This window comes from Sciurus vulgaris, assembly GCF_902686455.1.
Source record: "Sciurus vulgaris genome assembly, chromosome: 1".
Lineage (NCBI taxonomy): Eukaryota > Metazoa > Chordata > Mammalia > Rodentia > Sciuridae > Sciurus > Sciurus vulgaris.
The window spans coordinates 112,607,899-112,632,071 of record NC_136461.1 but is presented as its reverse complement, the minus strand read 5'-3'; the positions used below and the strand labels follow the sequence as shown (position 1 = coordinate 112,632,071).

The 24,173-nt window shown below is 41.8% G+C and overlaps 1 protein-coding gene and 1 long non-coding RNA gene across 5 annotated transcripts in view; one reads left to right on the top strand and one right to left on the bottom strand.

Annotated features, from left to right (window-relative positions):
* Positions 1-461, bottom strand: part of LOC306670986 — a 40,013-nt gene extending 39,552 nt beyond the window's left edge. For both annotated transcript variants that reach the window (XR_013766551.1, XR_013766552.1), the window contains exon 1: positions 318-461. This is a non-coding gene — a long non-coding RNA (uncharacterized lncRNA). The remainder of the gene's footprint in view (positions 1-317) is intronic.
* Positions 462-10,972: 10,511 nt separating this feature from the next.
* Positions 10,973-18,454, top strand: RFX5 (regulatory factor X5; the record flags this gene model as incomplete). Of its 3 annotated transcripts, none has more annotated exons than XM_079132302.1 (10): positions 10,973-11,106; positions 11,947-12,081; positions 12,334-12,367; positions 12,877-12,959; positions 13,985-14,104; positions 14,290-14,409; positions 14,550-14,628; positions 14,922-15,123; positions 15,597-15,697; positions 15,826-18,454. In XM_079132302.1, 10 exons carry the CDS (start codon positions 10,973-10,975, stop codon positions 16,810-16,812), a joined length of 1,995 nt encoding a protein of 664 aa, XP_078988428.1. In that variant the 3' UTR covers positions 16,813-18,454. The 3 variants fall into 3 exon arrangements, with proteins under 3 accessions (XP_078988428.1, XP_078988429.1, XP_078988430.1); XM_079132303.1 differs by having other exon boundaries at positions 11,083-11,166; XM_079132304.1 differs by lacking the exon at positions 10,973-11,106 and adding an exon at positions 11,441-11,555.
* Positions 18,455-24,173: the final 5,719 nt, after the last annotated feature.

Sequence of the window (24,173 nt, the reverse complement as noted above, 5' to 3'; positions counted from 1 at the left end):
ATAAGGTCTGCAGTTTCTAATGGAGGACAAAGAGGATGTGAGGGGGTGTAGGATGTAGCTGTTAATAGAATCAGAAAAGAATAGATAGAAGTTCTAGATAATAGAGTGAGAGTGTAATCAAAAGAAGGTGGTTGCTAGCATGTGAAAAGGGAGAAAGAGACTCTGAGGGAACAGGTAAACAAAAGGAAAAGAGAGCAAGAAAAGTAAAGAAATAAAAACAAAATTTTTCAATAAGGAGAAAAAGGAAAATCTACACTATAACAGTCATATAGTATTCAAACCTCCCAGTCTTCAGTAGCCTGATGTATGAAAGGTACCTTACAATGAACTTCCATTCTCCAGCAGGCGTCTTAGGATGGGATTTGCCCCTCCTAAAGATGGAAGATACAGCTTCCAGGATTATCCAAGATGGCCTCTGTGTATTCCAAATGTGTTGCCAAATGGGGAGCTGCAGCTGGGGGGGGGGGAGTGGACATGGTTGGGCTGGAGGTCCTGGAGGCAGGGTGTGGTCGATCTGGTTGCAGGATCCTGAGGCAGGGTGCATTCAGGCGGTCTGGGGGTCCTGGTGGTGGGGAGCAGTTGAGTCGATGTGAGGACCCTGGAGGCAGGGAGTGATTGGTCGGACTGAGAGATCCTGGAGATGGAGCTCAGTTAGTCCGGCCAGGGGGTCCACGGGGCCTGGCTGTTATCTCAAAATGGCAGCAGCTACGTGTAACCAAACCTGAAGGTACTGTGACAGTAAACTTCCAGGCAACAGCCAGGCAGCTGGCACTCCACTGCTGTCTATGGTCAGTGAACCTCAAGCGGTGGGTGTATGGATAGGTGAAAGGCGGGCGATAGGGACAGGGCAAGAGGCAGGCAAATGGCAGATGATAGGCACCTTGACAGTGAGCAATCTGAACTCAAAAAGGTGTCGACAGGCTGGCAGACTGCAGGTGACACAGTAGACAAATGGGGGTAAACAGCAGGGGATCGTAAGTAGCAAAAACTGCCTCACCAGAAACAGATATCCTCTGCTTGAAACCAGAGTTATGAAGTGACAAGGTATGCAGCCTCCCTCTAGTCTGCCATCCTGGATCCGCTCTCTTATTCATTTATTAAATTTATTTCCAATATTAGTAGGCATTGTATAAACAGTACCTAATAGCAAACTCTAAATACATACAAGCTTTTATTCAGATTCTGGTTCCATCACCTACTTACTGTATAACCTCAAGCAAATTATTAACCTCTGAATGACTCAGTCTTCTCATCTGTAAAAAGGGGATAATAGAGCTACAATGAAATACATAGATAAAATATATGAGGCCCTAGAATTGTCTCTAACACATATGAAGCTCTATATAAATATTTTTATGATGTTTATCAACCTTATTTTTTTTTCAGTAAAAATAAAAAATATCTTATTCAGTTTTACATCCCCAACTCCTGACCCAATTCCTGCCATGAATGAATAGTTTGTATTTTTCCCCTCACTAGCCTTTTTCCCCACTCAACCTCACCTTTATCCAGGGCTGTCAAAATAATCTTCCTTACACAGTTATGATACTTTATCTCCTCTTACTAAAACTTCCAATTATCCTCCATTCCCTGCAAATGTTTAAGCAGCAAAATATATCCCAAACTCTATATCTAAAGTGTTCTAGATTCCCTTTGGCACCACACAGTGGTGTTTGGTATCTGTCCATCAGTCTCTGCCCATATCTGAATGGGAGCATCTGCAAATATGTATAGAGGTAGTCTACAGCAGTGTTTAAGAGAATGAGTTCTGAAGGCAGACCCCCTGCATCTTGATTCTGACTCCAGCACTTACTATCTACGTGACTGTGGACAAGTCCCTTTACCTCTCCAAGTCCCAACTTCCTCATCTATAAAATGGAGACAACTATAGTATCTACCACCTGTGAGATCTATGTGAGATGTTTGGTGATTGGTATAGTGTCTGACACACAATAAAGCTCAAATACATTTTAGTTGTTATTAGAAAACTTTCTGCCAGTATATCCTTATTACCCTAACTCTACAATGCCCTGAACCCATAGAAGACAGTAGTAGAGAAATGGTGGCTATAAAGAGTAATGGGAAGAGATCAAGCAGCACAGTTGCTTCTTTACAAAAGTACATTGATGGGGTAGTCCAGGAACTGCAAACATCTTTGCTGTGCAGAACAAAATAGATTAAGAGATTGTCACTCTTGAGTTCTATGTTCCTCTCTGAAATTAGATGTTAATAACGTGGTCTATATGTGCAGTTTTCATGGTGTAACATGCCGTGTATTGTCAGGAGGGATCTTTGTCTCATGAATTCAAAGAATGAGATCCATGGACAAGTGGAGGATAGACTAGCAAGATTTATTTAAAGCAGAAAGAGGCTCCTGCAGTACAGAAGGTTCCAAAGAAGGGTACTGCTGTCTTCTGTAGGGGTTTTATGGGCTTGATCTGTCCCTGTAGGTAATTGGTGAGATAATATGTAAATATTGGATCAGAAAGGAGCTAATTCAACTCTATTTTGTCTTTTTCAGCAAATCTTGGTTCTTGAGCTGTACTTTAACTCCTTCCAAGGAGTTGCTAATGCATTTGTAATAGTTTCTAAGCTTCAATAGCATAAGGGTTGGAGGGTGAGGGTTTTTTTGGCACGAAGAAGTGCTTCAGAGAACATTTTGGTAATGGTTGTTGCTAGGGGTTGTTAAGGAAACGTTCTTGTGCTAGGACTATCTGGGGTCAGAAGCTTGATTTCCCAATCCTTTCTCCCTCCTTTTCTTCTCTGAGACCCTCTCCCTCCTAGCTATCTGTGGTGTGGTCTATCTTCCTGTCTACCTGTCTCAATGGCAGGAGATCCCACTGCTCTCATGACATAAAAAGCCAAAAGGTTAAGAACCAGGACCTATTCAGTACAATGTTCACTGAGGGTAAAAAGTTTGCAGGGGCCATCCAGCCCACTATGGAAGTCAAGTCAAAATGCCCATGTAACGGAACAGACACAATGGGGGTACAAATGCATTAGCAACTCCTTGGAAGGAGTTAAAGTACACTCAAGAACCAAGGAACACTAAGCGGGAAAAAAGCATTTTAGCTTAATGTGGTATGACTGCTGAGGGTTTTCAGGACTCCATCAAGAAGAAAGGAGAGCCTATTTGTTGACTTGCTGTGATAGAGTGCATCTGCAGGTTGTCTGTGTGTGACCGGGGAAGGGTGGGGTGTGGGGGATTAGTCCAACTTGTTTTACATCAAAAGTGGGTTATAGGGCTGGAGTTGTGGCTCAGTGGTAGAGCGCTTGCCTAACACACATGAGGTTGGATCCCCAGCACCACATAAAAAAAACTATATAAACAAAATAAAGGTATTGGGTCCATCTATGAATAAAAATACATATTTTTTTAAAGTGGATTTTAGGGCTGGGGTTGTAGTTCAGTGGTAAAGTGCTTGCCTAGCACATGTGAGGCATTGGATTTGATCCTCAGTACCACATAAAAATAAATAAATAAAAAGCACTGTGTCCATCTACAACTAAAAATATTGCTTTAAAAAGGTGAGTTATACATTGGGCAAATAATATTGTTATATTGTGAGCATGTACAAATAGGTAACAACAAATCCCATCATCGTGTACAACTATAATGCACCAATAAAAAATGTGAAAAGAAAAAAAAGTGAGTTATATGAGTTTATAGTAAATTTCCATCACTACTGAGACAGGAAAGTAAAGCACCCATAGGCAGATAGGAGGAGAGAAGGAAAAGGAGACACCAGGCCTGGAGAACATCCTGCTGCTGCCCCCCGATAGCTTCAACTTCAGTGGCTCTTCCTTAGCCAAGTCTAGCAATGACCAACCACAAAATGTTCTCTAAAGCACTTCTCCTGCTCCAACAAACCCTCACCCTGCCTTTATGTCTTGAAAACCACTACTCTCTCCCAGTTTGTTGAAGAAAAAAAAAATAGAAATGATTAGCTTTTTTCTGAATTCTATATTTGTATATCATCCCACTAGTCATCTATAGTGAGAGATCAAGCCCATAAAAACCCCTAGACAAAATATAACCCTTTCTTAGGATCCCTCCCCATTCAGGAGTTCTGCTTTCTTTCTATTACTCTAATAAATCCTATTACTTTGTGCTCACCCTTGTGAGCACAAAGAATGAAAGGATTTCATTCTTTGAATTAGCAAGCAAAGATGCCACCTGACATCTGGCTCCATATAACATTTGTGGGGGCACATCAGGGATCTATGGAAGGATGAGTAATATAGACAAGAGAGCTCTCATTTCTCTTCTCGGTGCTCTTTCTAAGGGGACAAACTGTCTTTAAAACACTGGGCACCTGTCAGTCAGTTAAAAGTGACCAGCGTGACTGTTGGTTTTTAAGACTCAGGTGACAGACTTGTTGGGCAAGTGGGGCTGATTTCCATTCGCCTAGGTGTTGGATATGTCTGTCCTAACTAGCTTCAGTTTCCTTTCTGTGGGAGAGAATTTGTGCATGGGACAGAGGAGGCTTGAGACAATAGAATGCAGAAGCCTGGAATGACTCCCAATGCTGAATGAAGGTCTCATGTCCCGAGTCTGACCCTGACAGCCTTGAAGGGTACAAATACAGACCGTTACCTGTCTTTCTGTTTCTGACTGATTTGGTCTGATGGTGGAGGGCACCCTCACCTGACAAAATCTTGATCGTGAGATGAAGTCTTAGTCTGATTCTAAGGTCTTTTGGAAAGAGGTGACCTATTATTTCTGAGCATAAGCCAAGGAGTTTTTCTCCTTCTCTACAAAAATGCCTCTTCCATATGTAACCCTAGTTTCCCACGTCTACTCCTAAACTAAAAGTCCTGCTGAGCCTCATTCTTTTATCTTTTCCTCTTTTAAAGTGCCTAAAGTCTCTAGGGAGCTTCCAGACTTTCAAATGCTTTCTGGGACCCAAATCCCAAGTCCATCCTTGGCGTTTACCTCTTAAACAGGGACCCATTGGGGGAGATTACCAAGATGGAGCTCCCCTAGCTTCATAATTACACTTTCTTCTTTAGACCTTCCTAAGGGCACCTTTCCTTCTGTATCCCCCTTGTCCTGCAAGCAAAAAAAAAAATCAGTTCTATTTCGCTTAATTACAGTAACTACCATTTATCTCTCCTAGTTCAGGGAACACAATCATTTGCCCTTCTCAATTGGGGCTATCCCCAGAATACCGTCAGGCTTGCCTCCTTGTTCAAATTAAGGAGCATAACAAGACCATGGTCTACAAGAAAAAGGAACTCCCCCTCCCCAGGACATGGGAAGCTTTAGAGACAAAATTTAAGGCCACAATCAGTTGGCAAATGTTCTCCCTTAAATCAAGTACTTATCAAGAAGTTAGGATCTCCCATACTGAGGTGAGGCCCATCTTCCTCCAAAAGTTTCTGAACTGGTGGTGGGCTCAGGATGCCCACAAGATAAGTCCAAATTGTTCCAATTAGGGAATTACCTAGCTGGCCGAAGAAGGCTTCAGATAGGGCCTAGTTGGTAAGCATGACTAGTCCAGTAAGTCCACATCTCTCTGGTTGCACATGAGACAGGACCTACTACTGTTCAGGATGAAATTCATGGGATATCCTGGCTTATAGGAGATAAGGGATATTGGGGGATACCCTGACTCCTCCTTTTGTTTCAAAGTGAAAAGCCAGGTTTCCACTCCTCTGGAATTTTGTCAAAAGAAATTGGGATAAATTTGACCCCCAGACCTTAAGGAAGAAATGTCTAGGGTTTTTCTGTGTCCTGATTACCCGCTGGAGGATGGAGGGGGAAAAATGCCTTTGAAGAGAAATAAACTATAACACTATCTTCAGCTAGACTTGTTTTACAAAAAGGAAAAAAATAAATGATCAAAAGGTCCTATGTATAAGCTTTTTTGCCTCTCATGCTCAAAATGGCAGCTTTCCTTTTTCCTTATCTGCCTGCCTGATATCCATCTGGAATGTAAGCTACCTGAGCAGGAGCCTGTTTTAAAAGGTGTCATTTTTAAATACATGCTGCTGTGGGCATAGAAGACTGTTTTCTCCTTTCTTATACTCTGGAATTCTGTCCTTTCGGTAAGTTCCTCCCTAAATGCTAGAAAAAGGAAGAGACAGAAAGGAAGGGAATCTGGAAAGGCCAATTGCATCAGGCACCAGATTATTCGAGGTCTACATTCTGTTTCAGGGACAACTTAGCAGGAGTTGCCCCAAACTATGGAGACTTAGCTTCAGGAAGCTGATACAATAGGTCCAGAAATGTTAGGGGATACCCAAATTCCTGGAGGGGTTTCTCTTCTCTTCAGATCAGCAAAGTAAAATAAAAAGATCTCATATGTGCAAATTTTCTTTTTCTTAAAAATCTTTTACTGGGGTGGGAGGGGTGGGGGGAAGGGAAAAAATAACAGAATGAATCAAACAACATTACCCTATGTAAATTTATGATTACACAAATGGTATGCCTTTATGCCATGTACAAACAGAGAAACAACATGTACCCCATTTGTTTACAATAAAAAAAAAATCTTTTACTGAGGACTTCATGGGCTCCCACATTCTATAAATATCTGGGTTGGCTCTAACCTGATCCAAAAGTACACTCTGGTCTGACAAAGATGTTCCATGTGCTTCTTTACTAGAGTAATTATGACCATGCCATTTTTTAAAATTTATTCTTTTTAGATATATATGACAGTAGAGTACATTTTGACATATTATTCATACATGGACAACCATGCCATTATTTTTTAAACCCTCTGTCTTTTTCTGAGCTCAAGGTTTTTCTGGTGAATTCACATTTGGTCCTGCACCAACTACTCCTGTTTTGTCTAACTGCAGTTTCTAGGTGTTTTTTTCTGCTGTCTTTATTCAGAGATCAATTATTCAAATGTTAACTGACTTTCAAATACACTGGAAAAGGAGAGAGATCTTCTCCACTGAAGAGCCCTAAAGAGGGAGAAAAAATAGTAGTAATGGTGGAAGTGGATTTGTCCCCATTGAAGATGATTTCAGTGTCCACCATGACAAATAGACTCTATTCCTAACATCTTCAACTGCACAGGTCCTTCCCATGTCTTAATCATACTGTAAAAAATCTGGGATAGGCTTCATTTTAATTTCTTTTCTTTTCTTTTTTTTTTTTTTTTAGTTGTAGATGGACACAGTATTTTATTTATTTTTATGTGGTGCTGAGGATTGAACACAGTGCCTTCCAAGTGCTAGGCAAGCACTCTACCACTGAGCTACAACCCCAGTCCCTCTATTTTAATTTCTAAAGGGTTAAATCTGACAATCTGTAGAATTCAATATCTGTAGTACTTTTGTCTCCAACCTGTGGGAATCTAAGACATGGCAAAAAAGATCTATAAAATCTTCATTTCCTGTCAATTTTTATGTATATGTGTGCACACCTATGTATTATAAGTTATGTCTACATACATGCTTATGTCTATAAATCATGTACATGGTACCAAAATTGGCATATAGATAAATGAGTACTCATAAATAAGGAATGGACCTAAATGTCTTTCAGTTCATGTGACTTAAGTTGGTTAAATGGGTAAGAGTAAGGATGTCTTTAAAATTACTAAACCAGCTAGAAGATGTGGAGATAAAGGAACACTTTTATACTGTTGGTGGGACTGAAAATTAGTACAACTACTATGTAAATCAGTATGGAGTTTCCTCAAATGACTAGGCAAAGGAACTACCACATGACCCAGCTATAACACTCTTCAGTATTTATCCTAAAGAATTAAAGTCATCATACTATAGTGATACATGCATACCCATGTTTATAGCAGTACAATTCACAATAGCCAACCTAGGTGGCCATCCACAGGTGAATAGATAAAGAAAATGTGATATATGTACACCATGGAGTTTTTTGTTTGTTTTTGATACCATGTATTGAACCCAGGGGTGCTTAACCTCTGAGTTACATCCCCGGTCCTTTTTTATATTTTATTTAGAGGCAGGGTTGCTTAGGGCCACACTAAGTTGCTGAAGCTGGCTTTGAACTCTCATTCTCCTGCTTCCTGAGTCACTGGGACTACAGGCGTGTGCCATCATGCCTGACTCCCCAGAGAGAAAAATGAAATTATGTCATTTGTAGGAAAATGGGTGGAAATAGAGACTATTATGTTAAGTGAAATAAGCCAAACTCTGAAGGCGAAGGATATGTTTTGTCTCGTATGTGAAAGCTATAGAGGGAAAAGGAACAGAAAGATGATGGGGGGATCTCATAAAAACCAAAGGGAGATCCATAGAGGAAAAGGACCAGGAGTGGGAGGTGAGGAGGGAAGAAGGAAGTGCTGGGATTTTAGTCAAATTATATTGTTATATTGTGTGTATATACCAATATGTAACAACAAATTTCATCATTATGTACAACTATAATGCACCAATTAAAAAAAAAATGTGGAAAGAGAAAAAAATTACTAACCCAAACATTTCTCTAGGTGTTCAATCAATCAATAGAGTGTTGGTTTCTATAAAATGTTTAAAGTATAATGTCTATTTCTTCTAGGATTTTTCTTCAGCAGGAAAAAGACGATTTAAAATGTTAAGTACACTTGTCTGATATCTTGGTTTTCATGCATAACCTAAAAATAACAACTAAATGGGCAAATTAGATTTAACCTAAATGGGATTTTCATAAATATATTTGTTAGAAGAGATACCTGATTAGTGTACAAAGCCAACAAGTACTATTGGCTTCTTGAATTCTATAAGACAACATGTATTTGGGTCTATTAAATGTGTTCTTCTAAATTGTTGGTAAATAGAAAAGTAGCTTGAGTGCTCTGTTCCTGAGTCTTTAAAAAGCTAGGTGTTACTAAGAATTAAAATTCTAAGATTCTGGGGTTGGGTTTGTGGCTCAATGGTAGAGCACTTGCCTGGCATGTGTGCGGCACTGGGTTCAATTCTCAGTACCATATATAAATAAATAAAGATCCATTGACAACTAAAAAAATATTTAAAAAAAAATTCTAAGATTCTATAATTCCACATGCCAGGAGTACAAAAAGCTCCAGCTGTGTTTCGATTAAAGTACTATAAAAAGAATGAAGTACTTTGTCTGATTAAAAAGGAGTAATTTGTCTAAGTTCAGAAGTTTCATAAGGATTGTTTTAAAAGATAAATTTAATTGGTACTGGGGATTTAACCCAGGGGTACTTTACCACTGAACTACATCCCTACCCCTTTTTATTTTATTTTATTTTGAGACAAGGCCTCCCTAAGTTGCTGAGGCTGGCTTGGAACTCGCAATCTGATACTCCTGTCTCAGCCCCTGATCCTCCTGTCTCAGCCTCTGGAGTTGCCGGACTTATAGGCGTGTGCCACCATGTCTGGCTCAAAAGGTAAATTTTTAAAAATACCAGCAACAGGAAAATGGGACATATAAGAAAGTTATAAGTATGGAAATACATTTTCTTAAGAAAAATTGAAAGAACAAAGTAATGTTTCTGGAAGAGAAAGTATTCTTTATGATAAGGTAATATTCTGGTCCTAAAGTCGAAGATAAAGAGGACAAGACAAATGACATAAACAAGTTAAAGAGTGTCTAAGTAAGTTACAAAAAGTTTGTGAGTGGTAAATCTCAAAAAGTTTATGTGTGATTAAGTTGGCTATAATCAGTAGAGTCAATTAAAGTTATTTAAAGGTGTTTTGTTGTTGTTGTTTTGTGTTTTTTTGTTACCTGGGATTGAACCCAGGGGCACTTACCTACTGAACAATATCCTAGCCCTTTCTATTTTTTATTTTGAGACTGGGTCTCCCTAAGTTGCTTAGGACCTTGCTAAGTTGCTGAGGCTGGCTTGATCTTCTTGCCTCAGCCTCCCAAGCCACTGGAATTATGGGTGTGCACTAAGACTCCTGGCTTTAAGAATTTGTTTCTAAGGTCAGGATTTTTAATATACTGATATAGAACAAAGTCTAATTCTCTATGTTTAAAAACAACAGGGCTCCTTAAAACAAAGATTTAAAAAACTGCTATCTCTCAAAGCTACAAATAAATTATGACCCTGGACAGGGCACAACTGAAATATAACCATTAAAACATTTTAAGGGACCATTATTACCCTGGTAGGTAGAGTCACCTGGGTTTTGCCTTTGCTAACAAAGAAATATAACTTCTTTTTCCTTTTTCTCAAAACCATATCTTCATATTGGATTGATATTGGGGACAAAGCAAAGACCAAGTATTCAGCAACATTATCTATCAAGATAATTTCTTGTGTCTATCATGTTTATAAATGAAGTATGTTTGTGCTCTTGCTAATTTCACCTTATAACTGCTACCTGTTAAGTGTTGTACAGAAGTACTATTCTAACAGAACAGCCGGAGTTAAGGCATCACCATCGCCTCCAGGACAGACAGGCTATAATGTTAACTTCCAGTACCGATACCAACCCTAACTAAACAAAAGGGGTAACTGTAAAATTATAACATTAAAGTTAAAACCCATTATTCCCTTTTCAATAGGGGTAAAACTGGTCAGCCAGAGGTTTGAAGGAAGAGCCATTGCAGTTGAAGCTGTCAGAGGCAGCAACAGGATGTTCTCCAGGCCTGAAGTCTCCTTACCTCCTCCGAAGTACTTATCCCATCTGCGTATGGGTGGTCTACCTTCCTATCTCACTACTACCCATAATTTTCTAGTTATTTTATCACCCACTGATTTTCTTCCGGCAGCACTGACGATCAGCCGGAAAACACCGAGATGTAGGACAGGGCAAAAGCGGAAAAAGCTCCAAAGGGAGCCGAATTCAAGGGCTTTTGTCCTGCGGTCCCTTTAAGAAGGAACCTCTAGGGACCGGCAGTCCCAACCGACCCCAGTTTTAACTGAAACCTAACCCGGACTTCCCCCTCTTGACTCAAATAAGTCCAACTTTGGATTTTCCCTCCCCTGATGACCAATCAGATTCTGTTGCCAGGCAGACTTTGGCTGCCGCCTGTGCGAGCCGGGCGCCTTCTGTCTCCGGGTGGCGGCGACGACCAATGGCAGAGCCCGCCGTCGGAGTATCCGGGCAGATCGCAGCTGTTAGAACCATTCAGAAAAAGGAAAATAAAGCAACGCACGAGCCCGCTGGGCCAGGACCGTGGGGCTGGGCTGGAGTGAAGGTGGCTACGAGGTAGTTTCTCTTTCTCCCTTATCTTTATGGTTGCTTGTGTTGGAAGGCGGCTGTTCAGAGGTAGGGAAGGGGAGATGTGAGTTGGGAGGAGAGCAGGAAAAAAGATTTCGGCTGTATTTCACCAGCTTTTTTACCCATGTGCACGTGTCCCGAATCTGGGACCCCTTTCCCGCTACCGGGTCTCCTACGCCCAGCCCAAGAGTTCCGCCGCCCTGAGCCCCCCCCGCCCCCCCACTTTGCAGCAGCCAGGGATTGAATGGAGGGGGCAGGGAGGGGGGGCGCGCATCGGGATGGGATGTTGTGGGAGATGACGTAGGGACCGGCGCGGAGGGGAGGGGGCGGCGGGGGAAGCCGTGGCGAGATTAAGCAATGAGAACTTGGGCCCAGTTTCCCTCTCCACCCCGAGCGTGGAAGGGCTGATTATGTTCCTATCCTTTCTGACCTCTCAGGTAAAATCAGTACTGAGAATTGAACTTTGTTTTGCGGTTGTTATTGCTGTGTTTGAGGGGGAGAAGGACGGCATGGGACTCGAGAAGAAATGAACATTTCTTTCTAACGTCGATTCCCCATCCCCCTATGTATTCCCGTATGGTTCTCCAAATTTAGGAGTCTTAGAAAGGTGGGCAGAGAGAATGGAGATGGCAAAGATCTCTTTGGCCTGGTGAAGTAATGGAATAATTTCTGATTTTTGGAGCCAGGGAGTGGTGAAAAAAAGACCACTGGGGAACTTGGAGCTTTTTGTTTTTCTGTCTTTCTGGGTAGAGATGAGGGCTGCCCTGGGGTCTTCAAGAGAAGGGAAGGCCAGTGTGAGTTAAATCTTCATATCTTACCCCCTCTCAGCTATAGCCCTCATGCCAGGATGGCAGAAGATGAGCCTGATGCTAAGAGCCCCAAGACTGGGGCAAGGGCCCCCCAAGGTGGTGCTGAGGCTGGGGAACCTACTACCCTTCTCCAAAGGCTCCGAGGTACCATTTCGTAAGTACTCATTACCATCTCCATATTCCATATCCTATTCCAGAGCTCAGGATAGATCCCTGTAGCACTTCACTTTCTTGGGAGATGAACTGCCTCTTTCCAGACAGGTGCCTCTGAGCATGGCAAGATTCTTGGTCATTCTTGGTCATCTCTTGATCATCTGCCAGGTGTTTCAGGCCTTTGTCCTCCCTAGCAGTCAAAGGGATGGGAAAACATTGTGTGTGACCTCTAGCTTTCTCTTTTTCTCCACAGCAAGGCCGTGCAGAACAAAGTAGAGGGAATCCTGGTAAGCATGTTGGGAAAAGTAGAGAGATGGCATTGGTGGGGTATGAAGATGGTGGGAATGACCTGGGTTTATGTCTACCTTGTCAAAAGATAAAGTAACTTTGCAACTTACTGCCAGATTGACTTTGAGCATCTCACTTCATCTCTCTGTGACCCCTTGTGTAATTGTCCAGTAGTGATAAAAATCAGAGCTGGTCTCCTCTGCTTTCTTCTCTCCATGATAGCCCATAGGGTTCCTCAGCACACAGAAGCCTCCAACCTCAAATCATTTCATTCCTTTTTTTTTTTTTTTGGTGCTGGAAATCATCAAACCCTGGGCCTAGTGCTTGCTAGGCCAGTGCTGTACCACTGAGCTATAGCCCCAGGCTCCAATCATTTCTGAGGTCCCTTCCCAGTCTTGACAATCTCTAAGTCAGCCAAACCAAAACTTTGTGGTAGGGATTAGAGGTTCCTACATCCCATTGTTCTTGACCTTATGGTTTCTCCTGTCTCTGTTCCCTCCTACTTCAGCAAGATGTTCAGAAATTCTCAGACAACGACAAACTGTATCTCTACCTTCAGCTCCCCCCAGGTCCCAGCACTGGAGACAAAAGGTAAGTTTGGGTGGTAGAGTTTTAGATGTCAGAGACAGTCTCACTGGGAAGAGGTGAAGTGAGTTGGTTTCATAGCTGTTGGCCTTGATCAAGAAGAAAGGCCCCCTGCCCTGGCCTGGTTTCTCAGGGAAAGGTGAATCTGTGTGAAGTAATTTGGTCCATCATCATTAAAGTGTTAGTCTGGGAAGAACTTTTAACACTGAGCATGATATCAAGTGGGTTCTTTGTCTCATGAATTTAAAGAATGAGATCCATGTAGAGGGCAGTAGAATAGCAAGATTTATTTAAAGCAGAAAAAAACTGCAGTATAGGAGGGGTCCCAAGGGAGGGTGCTTCTGACTGTCTTCTGGCTAAGATTTTTGTTTGTTTGCTTTTTAATTTTTTTATAGTTGTAAATGGACAGAATGCCTTTATTTGTTTATGTGGTGCTAAGGATCAAACCCAGTGCCTCACCTATGCTAGGCAAGCTCTCAGCCACTGAGCTACAGCCCAGCCCTGTCTAGGGGTTTTTAATGGGCTTGATCTGTCCCTATAGGTGATCAGTAGGATGACATATAAATATAAGATTCTGAAAGGGGCTAGGGGCTGGGGAGATAGCTCAGTCGGTAGAGTGCTTGCCTTGTAAGCACAAGGCCCTGGGTTCGATCCCCAGCACCCCCCCAAAAAAAAAAAAAAAAAAAACAAACAAACAGAAAGGGGCTAAACAACTCTAATTCGTCATCTTGAGCAAATCGGGAGAGAGTAGTTTCTAAGCCTTTATTAGCATAAAGGTATAGTTGAGGGTTTGTTGGCATAAGTACCATGGAGAACATTTTGTGGTTGGTCATTGCTAGGGATTATTAAGGAACTGTCCTCGTGGCTAAGACCACCTGGGGTCAGAAGCTTCATTTCCTAGTCCTCTCTTCCTCCTTTTTTAAATCTGAGACCCTTTCCCTAGCTGCATATGCATGGCCTATCTTCCTGTCTCAGAACCAGGACAGTTGTTGAGATCTTGGTAATACTTGTTCCTTTTACTTCTCTTGCAGCTCAGAGCCTAGCACACTCAGCAATGAGGAGTACATGTATGCCTATCGGTGGATCCGCAACCACCTGGAAGAGCACACGGATACCTGTCTGCCAAAGCAGAGTGTTTATGATGCCTATCGGTGGTGGAGGGGTGGTGCCCTGGGTTGGTGGGCACAGGCCTAATCCTCACCTGTGGAGAGAGACCTGCCTTGGTGGATCTTGACTTTTTGAAAGAGTTCCCCACACTCCGTCCCTAGGAACGCCCTGAATCTACCTATGCCCTCCTTTTCTGAGTAACTTACCTTGTTGCACCCCACTCACTCAGGAAGTATTGTGAGAGTCTTGCCTGTTGCCGCCCACTCAGCACAGCCAACTTCGGCAAAATCATCAGAGAGATCTTCCCTAACATCAAGGCCCGAAGGCTTGGTGGTCGGGGTCAGTCCAAGTATCCTTGACTGGAAAGGACGGGGCTGGGGGACATGGGGAGGAAGACATAGGGTATGGAGAGCCAGCAGTGGCAAAAGCCTAACTTGCCTAAGGGGTTTGGAGAACCCCAAGTGTTGGCTGCTCCTTAACTTGCATCAGGTATTGCTACAGTGGTATACGAAGGAAGACCTTGGTATCTATGCCACCCCTGCCTGGACTTGACTTAAAGGCTGAGAGTGTAAGTAACAGCTCTTCCCCTCTTCTTTCTTAGATAAAAGTCAGAGGCAGAGGTTTCTGGGACATGTTTTAAGGGCTGACACAGCCTAGGCCATTGTACACATTACTTCTGGGTGCCCTTTGGCTACATAAGACCAAAACAGATGATAAAGAGAGTTTGTGGTTTCTGGCAGGATGAGTGGAGGCTACTCCCATCCCCAATCTGTTTTCAGTTTTGGTCAATAGTAGCACCAGGGGGAAGGGTCCTTTTTCTTTAGTATGGAGTGTGATTGGACATTTCCTTTCCCTTCACAGCCAGAAATGGGTCCAGAAGTAACCCCAGCACCTCGGGATGAACTGGTAGAGGCAGCCTGTGCCCTAACCTGTGACTGGGCAGAGCGAATCCTGAAACGGTCCTTCAGTTCCATCGTTGAGGTTGCCCGCTTCCTGCTACAGCAGCATCTCATCTCTGCCCGATCTGCACATGCCCATGTGCTTAAGGCCATGGGGCTTGGTGGTGTGTAGAACCTCACTTATGTCTAGGACCTCCTCTCATTTCTGAGAAACCCTCAGCCACTTTCAACTTTAAAGGGCTTCCCACATCCTAGAATAGAAATACCTTGGAATTGCCTTCTATTCCTGGAGACCCTTCTTTTTTTTTTTTTAATCTTTTTGGTACTGGGGATTGAACCCAGGGTGCTGTACCACTGAGCTCCATCCCTATCCCTTTTTATTTTGAGAAAGAGTTTTTTACTAGGTTGTTGAGGCTGGCCTGGAATTTGTGATCCTCCTGCCTCAGCCTCTTGGGAGGCTGGGATTACAGGCATGTGCCACCATGACTGGCTCTTCCTGGAGACCCTTCTGAGACATGCTTTAGATATCCTGCTTTCCCCTCTCTCTGGCAGTCAGGCAATTAGAATCATCTCGTTCCTTCATTTCTCAGTATCCTCCTTCACCCTCACTTTATCATCTTTTCTGGCACCTCTGCAGAAGAGGATGAACATGCCCCTCGGGAACGATCATCTAAATCCAAGAATGGAATAGAGAACCTGGAGGGGGGAGCCCATAAGAAACCAGAGAGACCGGCCCAGGTAAGGAGGGCAACATCCCTGACTTCCTCCAGTGGGTCCCCAACTCTTTCACCTCGGGTTTCTCCAGTGCTTGTATTTCCTTCAGTATCTGGTCTTCACACCTTACTGTGGTTCTCTCTGCTTTTTAGTCTCCAAAGGAGCTGGAAACCCGGGCTGGGCCTGGCCCTCCGGCACGTGGAGAGCGGAAGAAGAGTGTAATTGAGAGCTCCGCACCATCAGCCAGTAACCCACAGGTTAATGCCCTAGTGGCCCGGCTGCCTTTGCTCCTTCCCCGTGCCCCTCCTTCACTTGTTCCACCGATCCGAGTCTCTTCACCCATCCTGGCCCCCAAGCTTTCTTCAGGCACCCTGAAAGTGGCTACACTGCCCCTACCCAGTAGGGCTGGGGGACCCCAGGCAGCTGTGCCTATCATTAACATGATCTTACCAACAGTTCCTGCTCTGCCTGGACCTGGGCCTGGGCGAGCTTCACCTGGGGCACTCACTCAGCCCCGAGGCACAGAGAACAAGGAGGTAGGCATAGGTGGTGACCCAGGACCCCAGGATAAGGGTGTCAAGAGGACAGCTGAAGTACCTATGAGTGAGGCCAGTGGGCAGGACCCACCAGCTAAGGCAGCAAAGCAGGATACAGAGGATACAGCAAGTGATGCCAAAAGAAAACGGGGGCGCCCCCGAAAAAAGTCAGGTGGAAGTGGGGAAAGAAATTCCACCCCTGAGAAGTCAGCCGCTGCCATGGACTCTGCCCAGTCCTCAAGGTTACCATGGGAGACATGGGGCTCGGGAGGGGACAGCAACTCAGCTGGAGGGTCAGAGAGGCCAGGACCAGAGGTAGAGGCTGAGCAGGGAACAATGTTTGCCCAAGCACAGGAAGATGGTGCTGTTTCCAAAGGAGGAAGGGATCCCAGTTCCCGGCAAGCCAAAGAAGCAGAAGATAAAATTCCTCTTGTCACCTCAAAAGTGAGTGTCATCAAGGGCAGCAGAAGCCAAAAGGAGGCTCTTCCGTTGGTAAAGCGAGAGGTAGACATGGCAGCACAGGGTAATAAAGACTTAAAGGGGCATGTGCTTCAAAGTTCCTTAACCCATGAGCGTAAAGACCCAGAAGCAACACCCCCATGATAGACAGGTCTGTGGGGAAGAATGTCTGTCGTCCATATGTTAACTCTGCCTGCCCGCCTGGTAGCTTCACTGCACTTGCTTCTCATGTGCAATTCTTTCCCTAAGGGAGTCAATCTCTTCTGTATGGACAGCTGAGTTGCCCAGCCTTATACAGTGCCTGATGGCTGACTCACTTTTCCAGCTTAATGTCTGCCTTGACTTTAGTTTAACCAATAAATCTGTAGTGACCTTACCTCAATCCCTGTGCTCTCCTGTGGGAAGACAGGGATGGGGTAAGTATGATGGATATACAGGTTAGAGATCTTCTGGTTTTCAATATAGAAAATCTAACTCAAACTGGCTTAAGAAAAAGGATTGCTGGGTATGGTGCTACACACCTGTAATCTCAGCTACTTGGGAGGTTGAGGCAGGAGGATTGCAAGTTTGAGGCCAGTCTAGGCAACTAGGCCAGGCAATTTAGGGAGACCATGTCTCAGAATAAAGGGCTAGGAAGAAAAAAGAAAAAGTGGCAGAGCACTTGCTAAGCATGCGTGAGACACTTGGGGATGGGGGTTGAGGGGTAGAGAAGGTAAAAAAGATTTATTGGCTTGGGTAACTGGAAAATCCAGAGGTAGTGCTAGATCCAGCTGAAGCTTGATCTGGTCACTCGGTATGTCTCTAAATATCAGATTGGTTTTTAGTCTCACTGCTCCACCTATGTAAAATCATCTTAAGTCTGGGCTACCTCATAGCTGCCAATGCTCCTAGGATTTGCTCATTTATGTGTAGCCAGAAAGAGAAGGTATCATTGTGCCTGGTTCTGCTTAGTCCAACCCGGATCACACATCCACCCCTGACTAGTGAGTATGGACAGTAGGATTATGTATTAATTTGCTTATTCCACACCATGGACCATACCTTTGGAGAAAAAGGTGGTAGAGTCAGCTTCTTTACAATCATAGAGCCCTGGCATGGAGACTGCGCAGAGGGTGTTGCTGGGAGGCGGCTGACACATAACTACAACTACAAAGTAACTACAACTACAAAGTACATGTGGCTTTACCTTGCTAGGCTGAGACCAGCTAGAGCTGCTTCCTTTCCCCTCAGTCTTGCATTCCCTTACTGTAGCTTTAACTTCTTTCCTCTTGTTCTAGTCTCAGAAGGAAGGAGATGGAATTCTTTCTTTAGGGACTCTCTTCAATGTCACTTAGATGACATCACCCTTTTTTCCACACATATCTCGGGATGGAGCTCCTTCCTTTTCCTGTTTTTCACTTTCTCCTCTTTCTTGCTTCTCTTTCTCATCTATTGCCACTTTCACCAACTAGAGTGAGATTTACTTCCTAGCCATTTCATTAAATTCATTCTGTGTCCACCAGGTGTCAGTCTCTTCTCATACATAATCAGGACTTAGCTCGACTGTGGGGTTTAGGCTAGAATGGAAGGATGTTCTGCATGTCAGGGAGCACTAAGGGAAAGGAATGCAGACATTCCACATATGTCCCTGGGAAAAGCAGTAAACCAATCCATATTTATTGAGGACCTCCTTTGTTCTCTACATAGGGTAGCTTTGGTCAGGTAATCTTGGTTCTTCCCAGGAAATATGGATTTTCTTTCAGGGAGATATTCATTTGTCCATTTGTTTCCACCACAGCAGATTTTTTTTTAAAAATTATAATATGTAGTATTTGATATATAAAGAATATATGTAACATGAATAAATTATGAAATATAATAATAAAATGAGTAACTATGACCCTGCACTCAGTTCACACATTAAAACTATATCACTGAGTTTGTGTTCCTCCCTATCTTGTCCCCCAGCCTCTCTTCAGAGGTAACCACTGTCCTTAATATTGTGTTTATTAATTGTTATATATATATTTTTTTAACCACATATGTGTACTTTAAGAATGTATTTTTAGTTTTGCTTGTCTTTTAGCTTTACAAAAATGTTACTCTACTACTACCTTGATGTTTGCCTTTTTGCACTTACCATTGTTTCTGAGATTCATCCATGTTGTTGTAATAGCTGTGATTCATCTGTTTTCATCTGTATAATATTCCATCAAGAGCATAAACCACAAGTTCTTCACTATTCACCTCTCAATGCATTTTTGGGCTGTTTCCAGATTTTTGCTATTAAGAATGATGCTGCTATGAACATTCTTGTACATGTTAGTGCCTTTGTTTTTAGTAAGATTTCTAAAAAGGTTTCTAAGATAGTCCTTTTGGTCTGTACACCCTTTGAGCTGGAACTGTTCTCTCTTGTTTTATTCTCTGGATGAGTTTACATCAGAGTGAAATGAACTGTTCTTGAATGTTTGGTAAAACTCACCTATAAAGCCACCTTAGCCTGGTGTTTCTTTGTGGGAATAATTTTAACTATTGGTTCAATTTCTTTAGTAACTTATGTAGGCTTTCTATTTCTTCTTGAGTCAATTTAGACCAAGTGTTTCCCTAGAATTTTTGCAATTCATGTCTTTTTCTTTTCTTACATGTTGTTTTTTTTTCTATTTGTTTTTTCTTCTCCTGGGTAGTCATGTCTTCCTTTTCCGCTGTTTACTTGTACCTTCTTTTTTTTTTTTTTTTTTTTTTGCTCTTGATTAGTTATATCAGAAGTTTGTGTATTTTATTTTTTATTTTTATTTTATTTTTTGGTTCCAGGGATTGAAACCAGGGGCACTTAACCACTGAGCCACATTCCCAACCTGTTTTATTTTTTATTTAGAGACAGGGTCTCCCTAAGTTACCCAGGCTGGCCTTGAACCTGCAATCCTGCCCTAGCCTACCGAGTATCTGGGATTGCAGGCATGTGCCACTACACCCAGTTGCACTTCTCTAATGTGTTTGTTTTCTGTTTCCTTCAATTCTGCTCTGATGTATTTCTTCTCTTCTGCTTTCTTAAAGTTTAATTTTATGTTTTATAATATATTAATTTGGGTACTTAACTAATTTTCAGTCTGTCTTTTTTTTTAAGTTCAAAACTCTTCTCTACATTCTATAACTTTTTTGTATTATACAGTATTTTGATTATTATTTAGTTCTAAAGGTATACCACTTTTTGACTCGCTTTTTTGGAGGTGGGAGATGCTGAGGATCAAACCCAAGGCTTTGTACATGCTAGGGAAGTGTTCTTCCACTGAGCTAAGCCCCCAACCCCTCACAAATTATTTAGAAAAGTTTTGTAAATTTCCAGATGTCTGAAGACTTAAAATTTTATTTTGTTTATTATTTTATTTTTATTTTTTGTCAATGGACGTTTATTTTACTTACTTATATGGGGTGCTGAGAATCGAACCCAGTGCCTCACCCATGCTAGGCAAGCGCTCTACCACTGAGCTACAACTCCAGCCCTAAAGTTTTATTTTTTGGCACTTATTTTCTACTTAATAATTTGTATTCAGAGAATATAGTGTGTCTGCTACCTTTTTTTTTTTTTCTCCAGTGCTAGGGACTGAATCAAGGGCCTCATAAATGTTGAACAAACACTGTACCATTGACCTATATCCCCAGCCCTTTTTATTTATTTTTTAAATTTTATGTATTTGTGTGTGTGTGTGTGTTCCTGGAGATAGAGCCCAGTGGTGCTTTACACCTGAGCTCTATCCCCAGCCTTTTTTTTATTTTGAGAGTCTCGCTAAATTGCCAAACTTGCCTCCAACATACAATCCTCCAATCTCATTTTCCCAAGATGCTGGGATTATAGGAGTCCACCACCATGCCCTATTCTGCTACCAATTCTCTGAAATTTGTTGGGGTTCTTTAATATTCTGTAACTTATTTTTCATTCCCAGCCCTTTTTACTTTTTATTTTGAGACAGGATCTCACTAAATTGCCAAGGATGCCCTTGAACAAGTAGACTCTCCTGCCTCAGTCTCCCTTGTAACTGGGATTAGTCATGAGTCACTGTGAATTTATTTCAGATGACTGCATCTTTTTTGTTTTTTTGTATATTTTGTATTTTGGGGTTTAGAACTCATATTTTGTTGAACTTTATGGAAATCCTAAGGCTCTAAATAGAGGGTACTTTCCTCCACAGGGCATGTACATTTGCTTCTTTCAGGAACCAAGCAATGTTCTTGACCTGGGATTACATTAGCTCCTTCAAGAATCCACCTTTAGTGGGGTAGAGCACGTATTTCAGTAGTTGTTTGCCTAGTATATGTGAAGCCTTGGGTTTGAGGAGGGAGGAAGTACAGGTTTAATTAAAAAGTCCCAGATTTTTCATCCCTGCCTTGACTAGACCCAAGAGTTAGACTCTGTTCACAGACTTTGGCACTTTTCCTCAGGTCAAATCTGCTTCTGCGTGTTGCTGATCCTTTATATAGTTTTAACTCAATGTTATTTTTTTTTTCTCTTTTACTGTTTTCCCCTCTTTTCCTCCCATTCTCCCTCCCTTCATTCCTTTCTTCCTTCCTTTTGTTTTGAGATGGAGCCGCCTTCTTTGGTCCAGGTTGGCCTTAAACCCCTGGATTCAAGTGATCCTCCTGCCTCAGTCTCCAAAATAGCTGGAACAACAGGTGTGCAACACCACACCTGGCTACTTGACTACCTTAGTTTCTAATGAACTCAGCAATGTGCTAAAAAAATATGTAATTGCTGAAATTTATCTATAATCTAGTCATAATTTAATAGGAAAGTGCTTTGTCTTATCTATGTTGCCAAAAGCAGGAGTCCATTAATGTGGTTTTGATATTTTCTCTTGTTTTTTAGGCACTTGTTAAAAGTCAATTTCCTGCCGGGCTTGGTGGCACATGCCTGTAATCCCAGCCGCTCAGGATACTGAGGCAGGAGGATCTTGAATTCAAAGCCAGCCACAGCAACTTAGCAATGCCCTAAGCAACTCAGTGAGACTTGTCTCTAAATAAAATACAAAAAAGGGCTAGGGATGTGGCTCAGTGGTTAAGGGCCCCCCATCCCCCATTCAGTCCCTGGTACAAAAAAAAAAGGTGAAAAAGAAGATGGCATTCCAGGAAAAGCAAGACTGTAGAGATGTGGCATGGTGGTGCAATGCTCTGAACCAGAAAGATATATATTAACAACAGTAAGAAATAAACTAGAGACTGGAAGCAGTGACCCAGGAGGCCAAGATAGGAGAATTGCAAGTTTAAGGCCAGCCTCAGCAATTTAGCAAGACCTTGTCTCAAAAAAAAAGGACTGAGATGTAGCTCTGTCAAAGTGCCCCTGTGGTCAATCCCCAGTACCAAAAAAAAAAAAAAAAAGAAAGAAAGAAAAAGAAAAAAGAGAGAAAAAGAAAAAAAACATAGGGCTGAGGAGATAGCTCAGTGTTAGAAGGCATGCCTGAGGCCCTGGGTTCACTCCCCAACACTACAATAAATAAATGAATAAACAAACTAGGAGAACACAAGCCATTATCATTATCTGTTGATTGGAAAAATGAATGAATGACAGGCATGAAGTTTGCATTAGAGATCTGGAGTCCAAGGATCTAGCCAGGCAGCTATTGCCATTATCCATGCGGGAGATGACTGACCCAGGTTGCTGACAAATTAGAGGTGACAGGCATATGGAAAAATAAACCACTGGTACTAGGATAGAAGCATCCAAGGAAGTACTGTCCTTACCATGATTTGGGTTGGGGATGTATCCATTCACTTTGGGATACCAGTCCACTGAATGATTCTTAGATTTGTATGAGTGTTATGGGATTTAAAAGTAGCTTCATCCACCCTATTTTTAAAATGTAACACAAAACAAGTTGTTATTCTATAGTTCAAGCAATCTTCAATTTTAGATAAAGGGCCAAACTAAGATTATGGGGGAGTATATACTGCTTCCTCTCTACCATTCCTAACCCTCCTCTTTGGCAACAGTTCTGTTCCCCACTCCCATTATTCCCTGCCTTACGTGTCTTTTTTTTTTTTTTTTTTTTTTTTTTTTCATTTTAATATCAGCATAAAATAAAATTTACTAAAGTAATCTTTCGCTATTAAATGAAGATAAGACTCTATAGGTCTAGTCTGTGACCTCAAATAAATGAACCTATTGTTTATTTATGTGGTTAACAATCAGCTTTCTTTAGAAACTAAAGCAAATGCTGCATCCACAAAGCATACTGAATGGGGGAATAAATGTCATTATATATTTGTCTGTTTTTTTCATCTTTGGTTCCTCAGTAGATCTACATCATCTGGAAACATCTGCTAATTTCATCCTATGAGAGAAAAACTAAGTATTTTATACATACAGATGGATAGATAAATCTCACAATATTTCTTAAATACTGTTAAGAGACCTGGGATTATTACTCAGTGGTAGAGCACTTGCCTAGCAAATGCAAAGTCCTGGGTTTGAATCCAACACCACAAAAAAGAGGAAGAGAAATGCTCTTAGGGAGACATTCATTCACTGGAAAGAGCATGAATTAGGTTCACAGCTTTTCCAATTACCATATGATTTTGAACATTTATTTAGCCCAGTTTTTTCAAATTGTAGATTGCAATCTATTAGTGGGTTGTAAAATCTGTTTAGCAGAATGCAGAACAGTTCTTTAAAAAGTGAAATAAAATAAAAAATATCAAGTATGTATTGCACATAGAGTGTTGTTTTATTTTAGCTAAGATATGCTTATGTGTTTTTCAGTGGTCATGATAAATAAAATGCATATATTTTGGGATGAAGTAGAACAATTTTGAAAAGTAATGACTTAATCATTCTGAAGCTCAGTCTCCATTATATGAAATAGTCTCTTTCATTGGAGTTATAGTGAAGTATAAATGAGGTAATGTTTGCATTCATACACACTTAATGCTCAAAAAATAACTGCTAGCTTCTTTTTCATTTCTCTGGGGAAAAAAAAGCCCATAATGTCTATGATTTTGGAAATAAGTAAACTTTTCATAAAAAATATTAAGCCACAAGGGTATTTGAGAAATAAGTGGAACTATATTATGACATGGATCCTCTACTTTTATGAACTTTTTAACAGTAAGCCTACTTCTTTCCCCTATTTGATGAAATTTAAATAAGATGAATAAATGACATTGTCTTGCCCTGTTGATATTTTCCTGCATTCCCCAAAATCCTGTGTGCCACTCATACATACTTTCCCACCATGGCAAGAGGCTTCAGATGTGTATACAACAGTGTAGGTTCCTTTATGGCCACCTGTCATCATGTACCACTATCCACGCCTGAAATGGCATGATCTCAGAAATGATTTTGTTTTTCCTATCAAAAGAGAATTAAAAAAAAAAAAAATAGGTTTAGCCTGGCACAGTGGCAAACATCTGTTATCTCAGCAACTTGGGAAGCTGAGGTAGGAGGAGTAGAAGTTTGAGGCCAGCCTCAGCAACTTAATGAGGCCCTAAGCAATTTAGACCCTGTCTCAAAAATAAAATATAAAAAACCCAGCTGG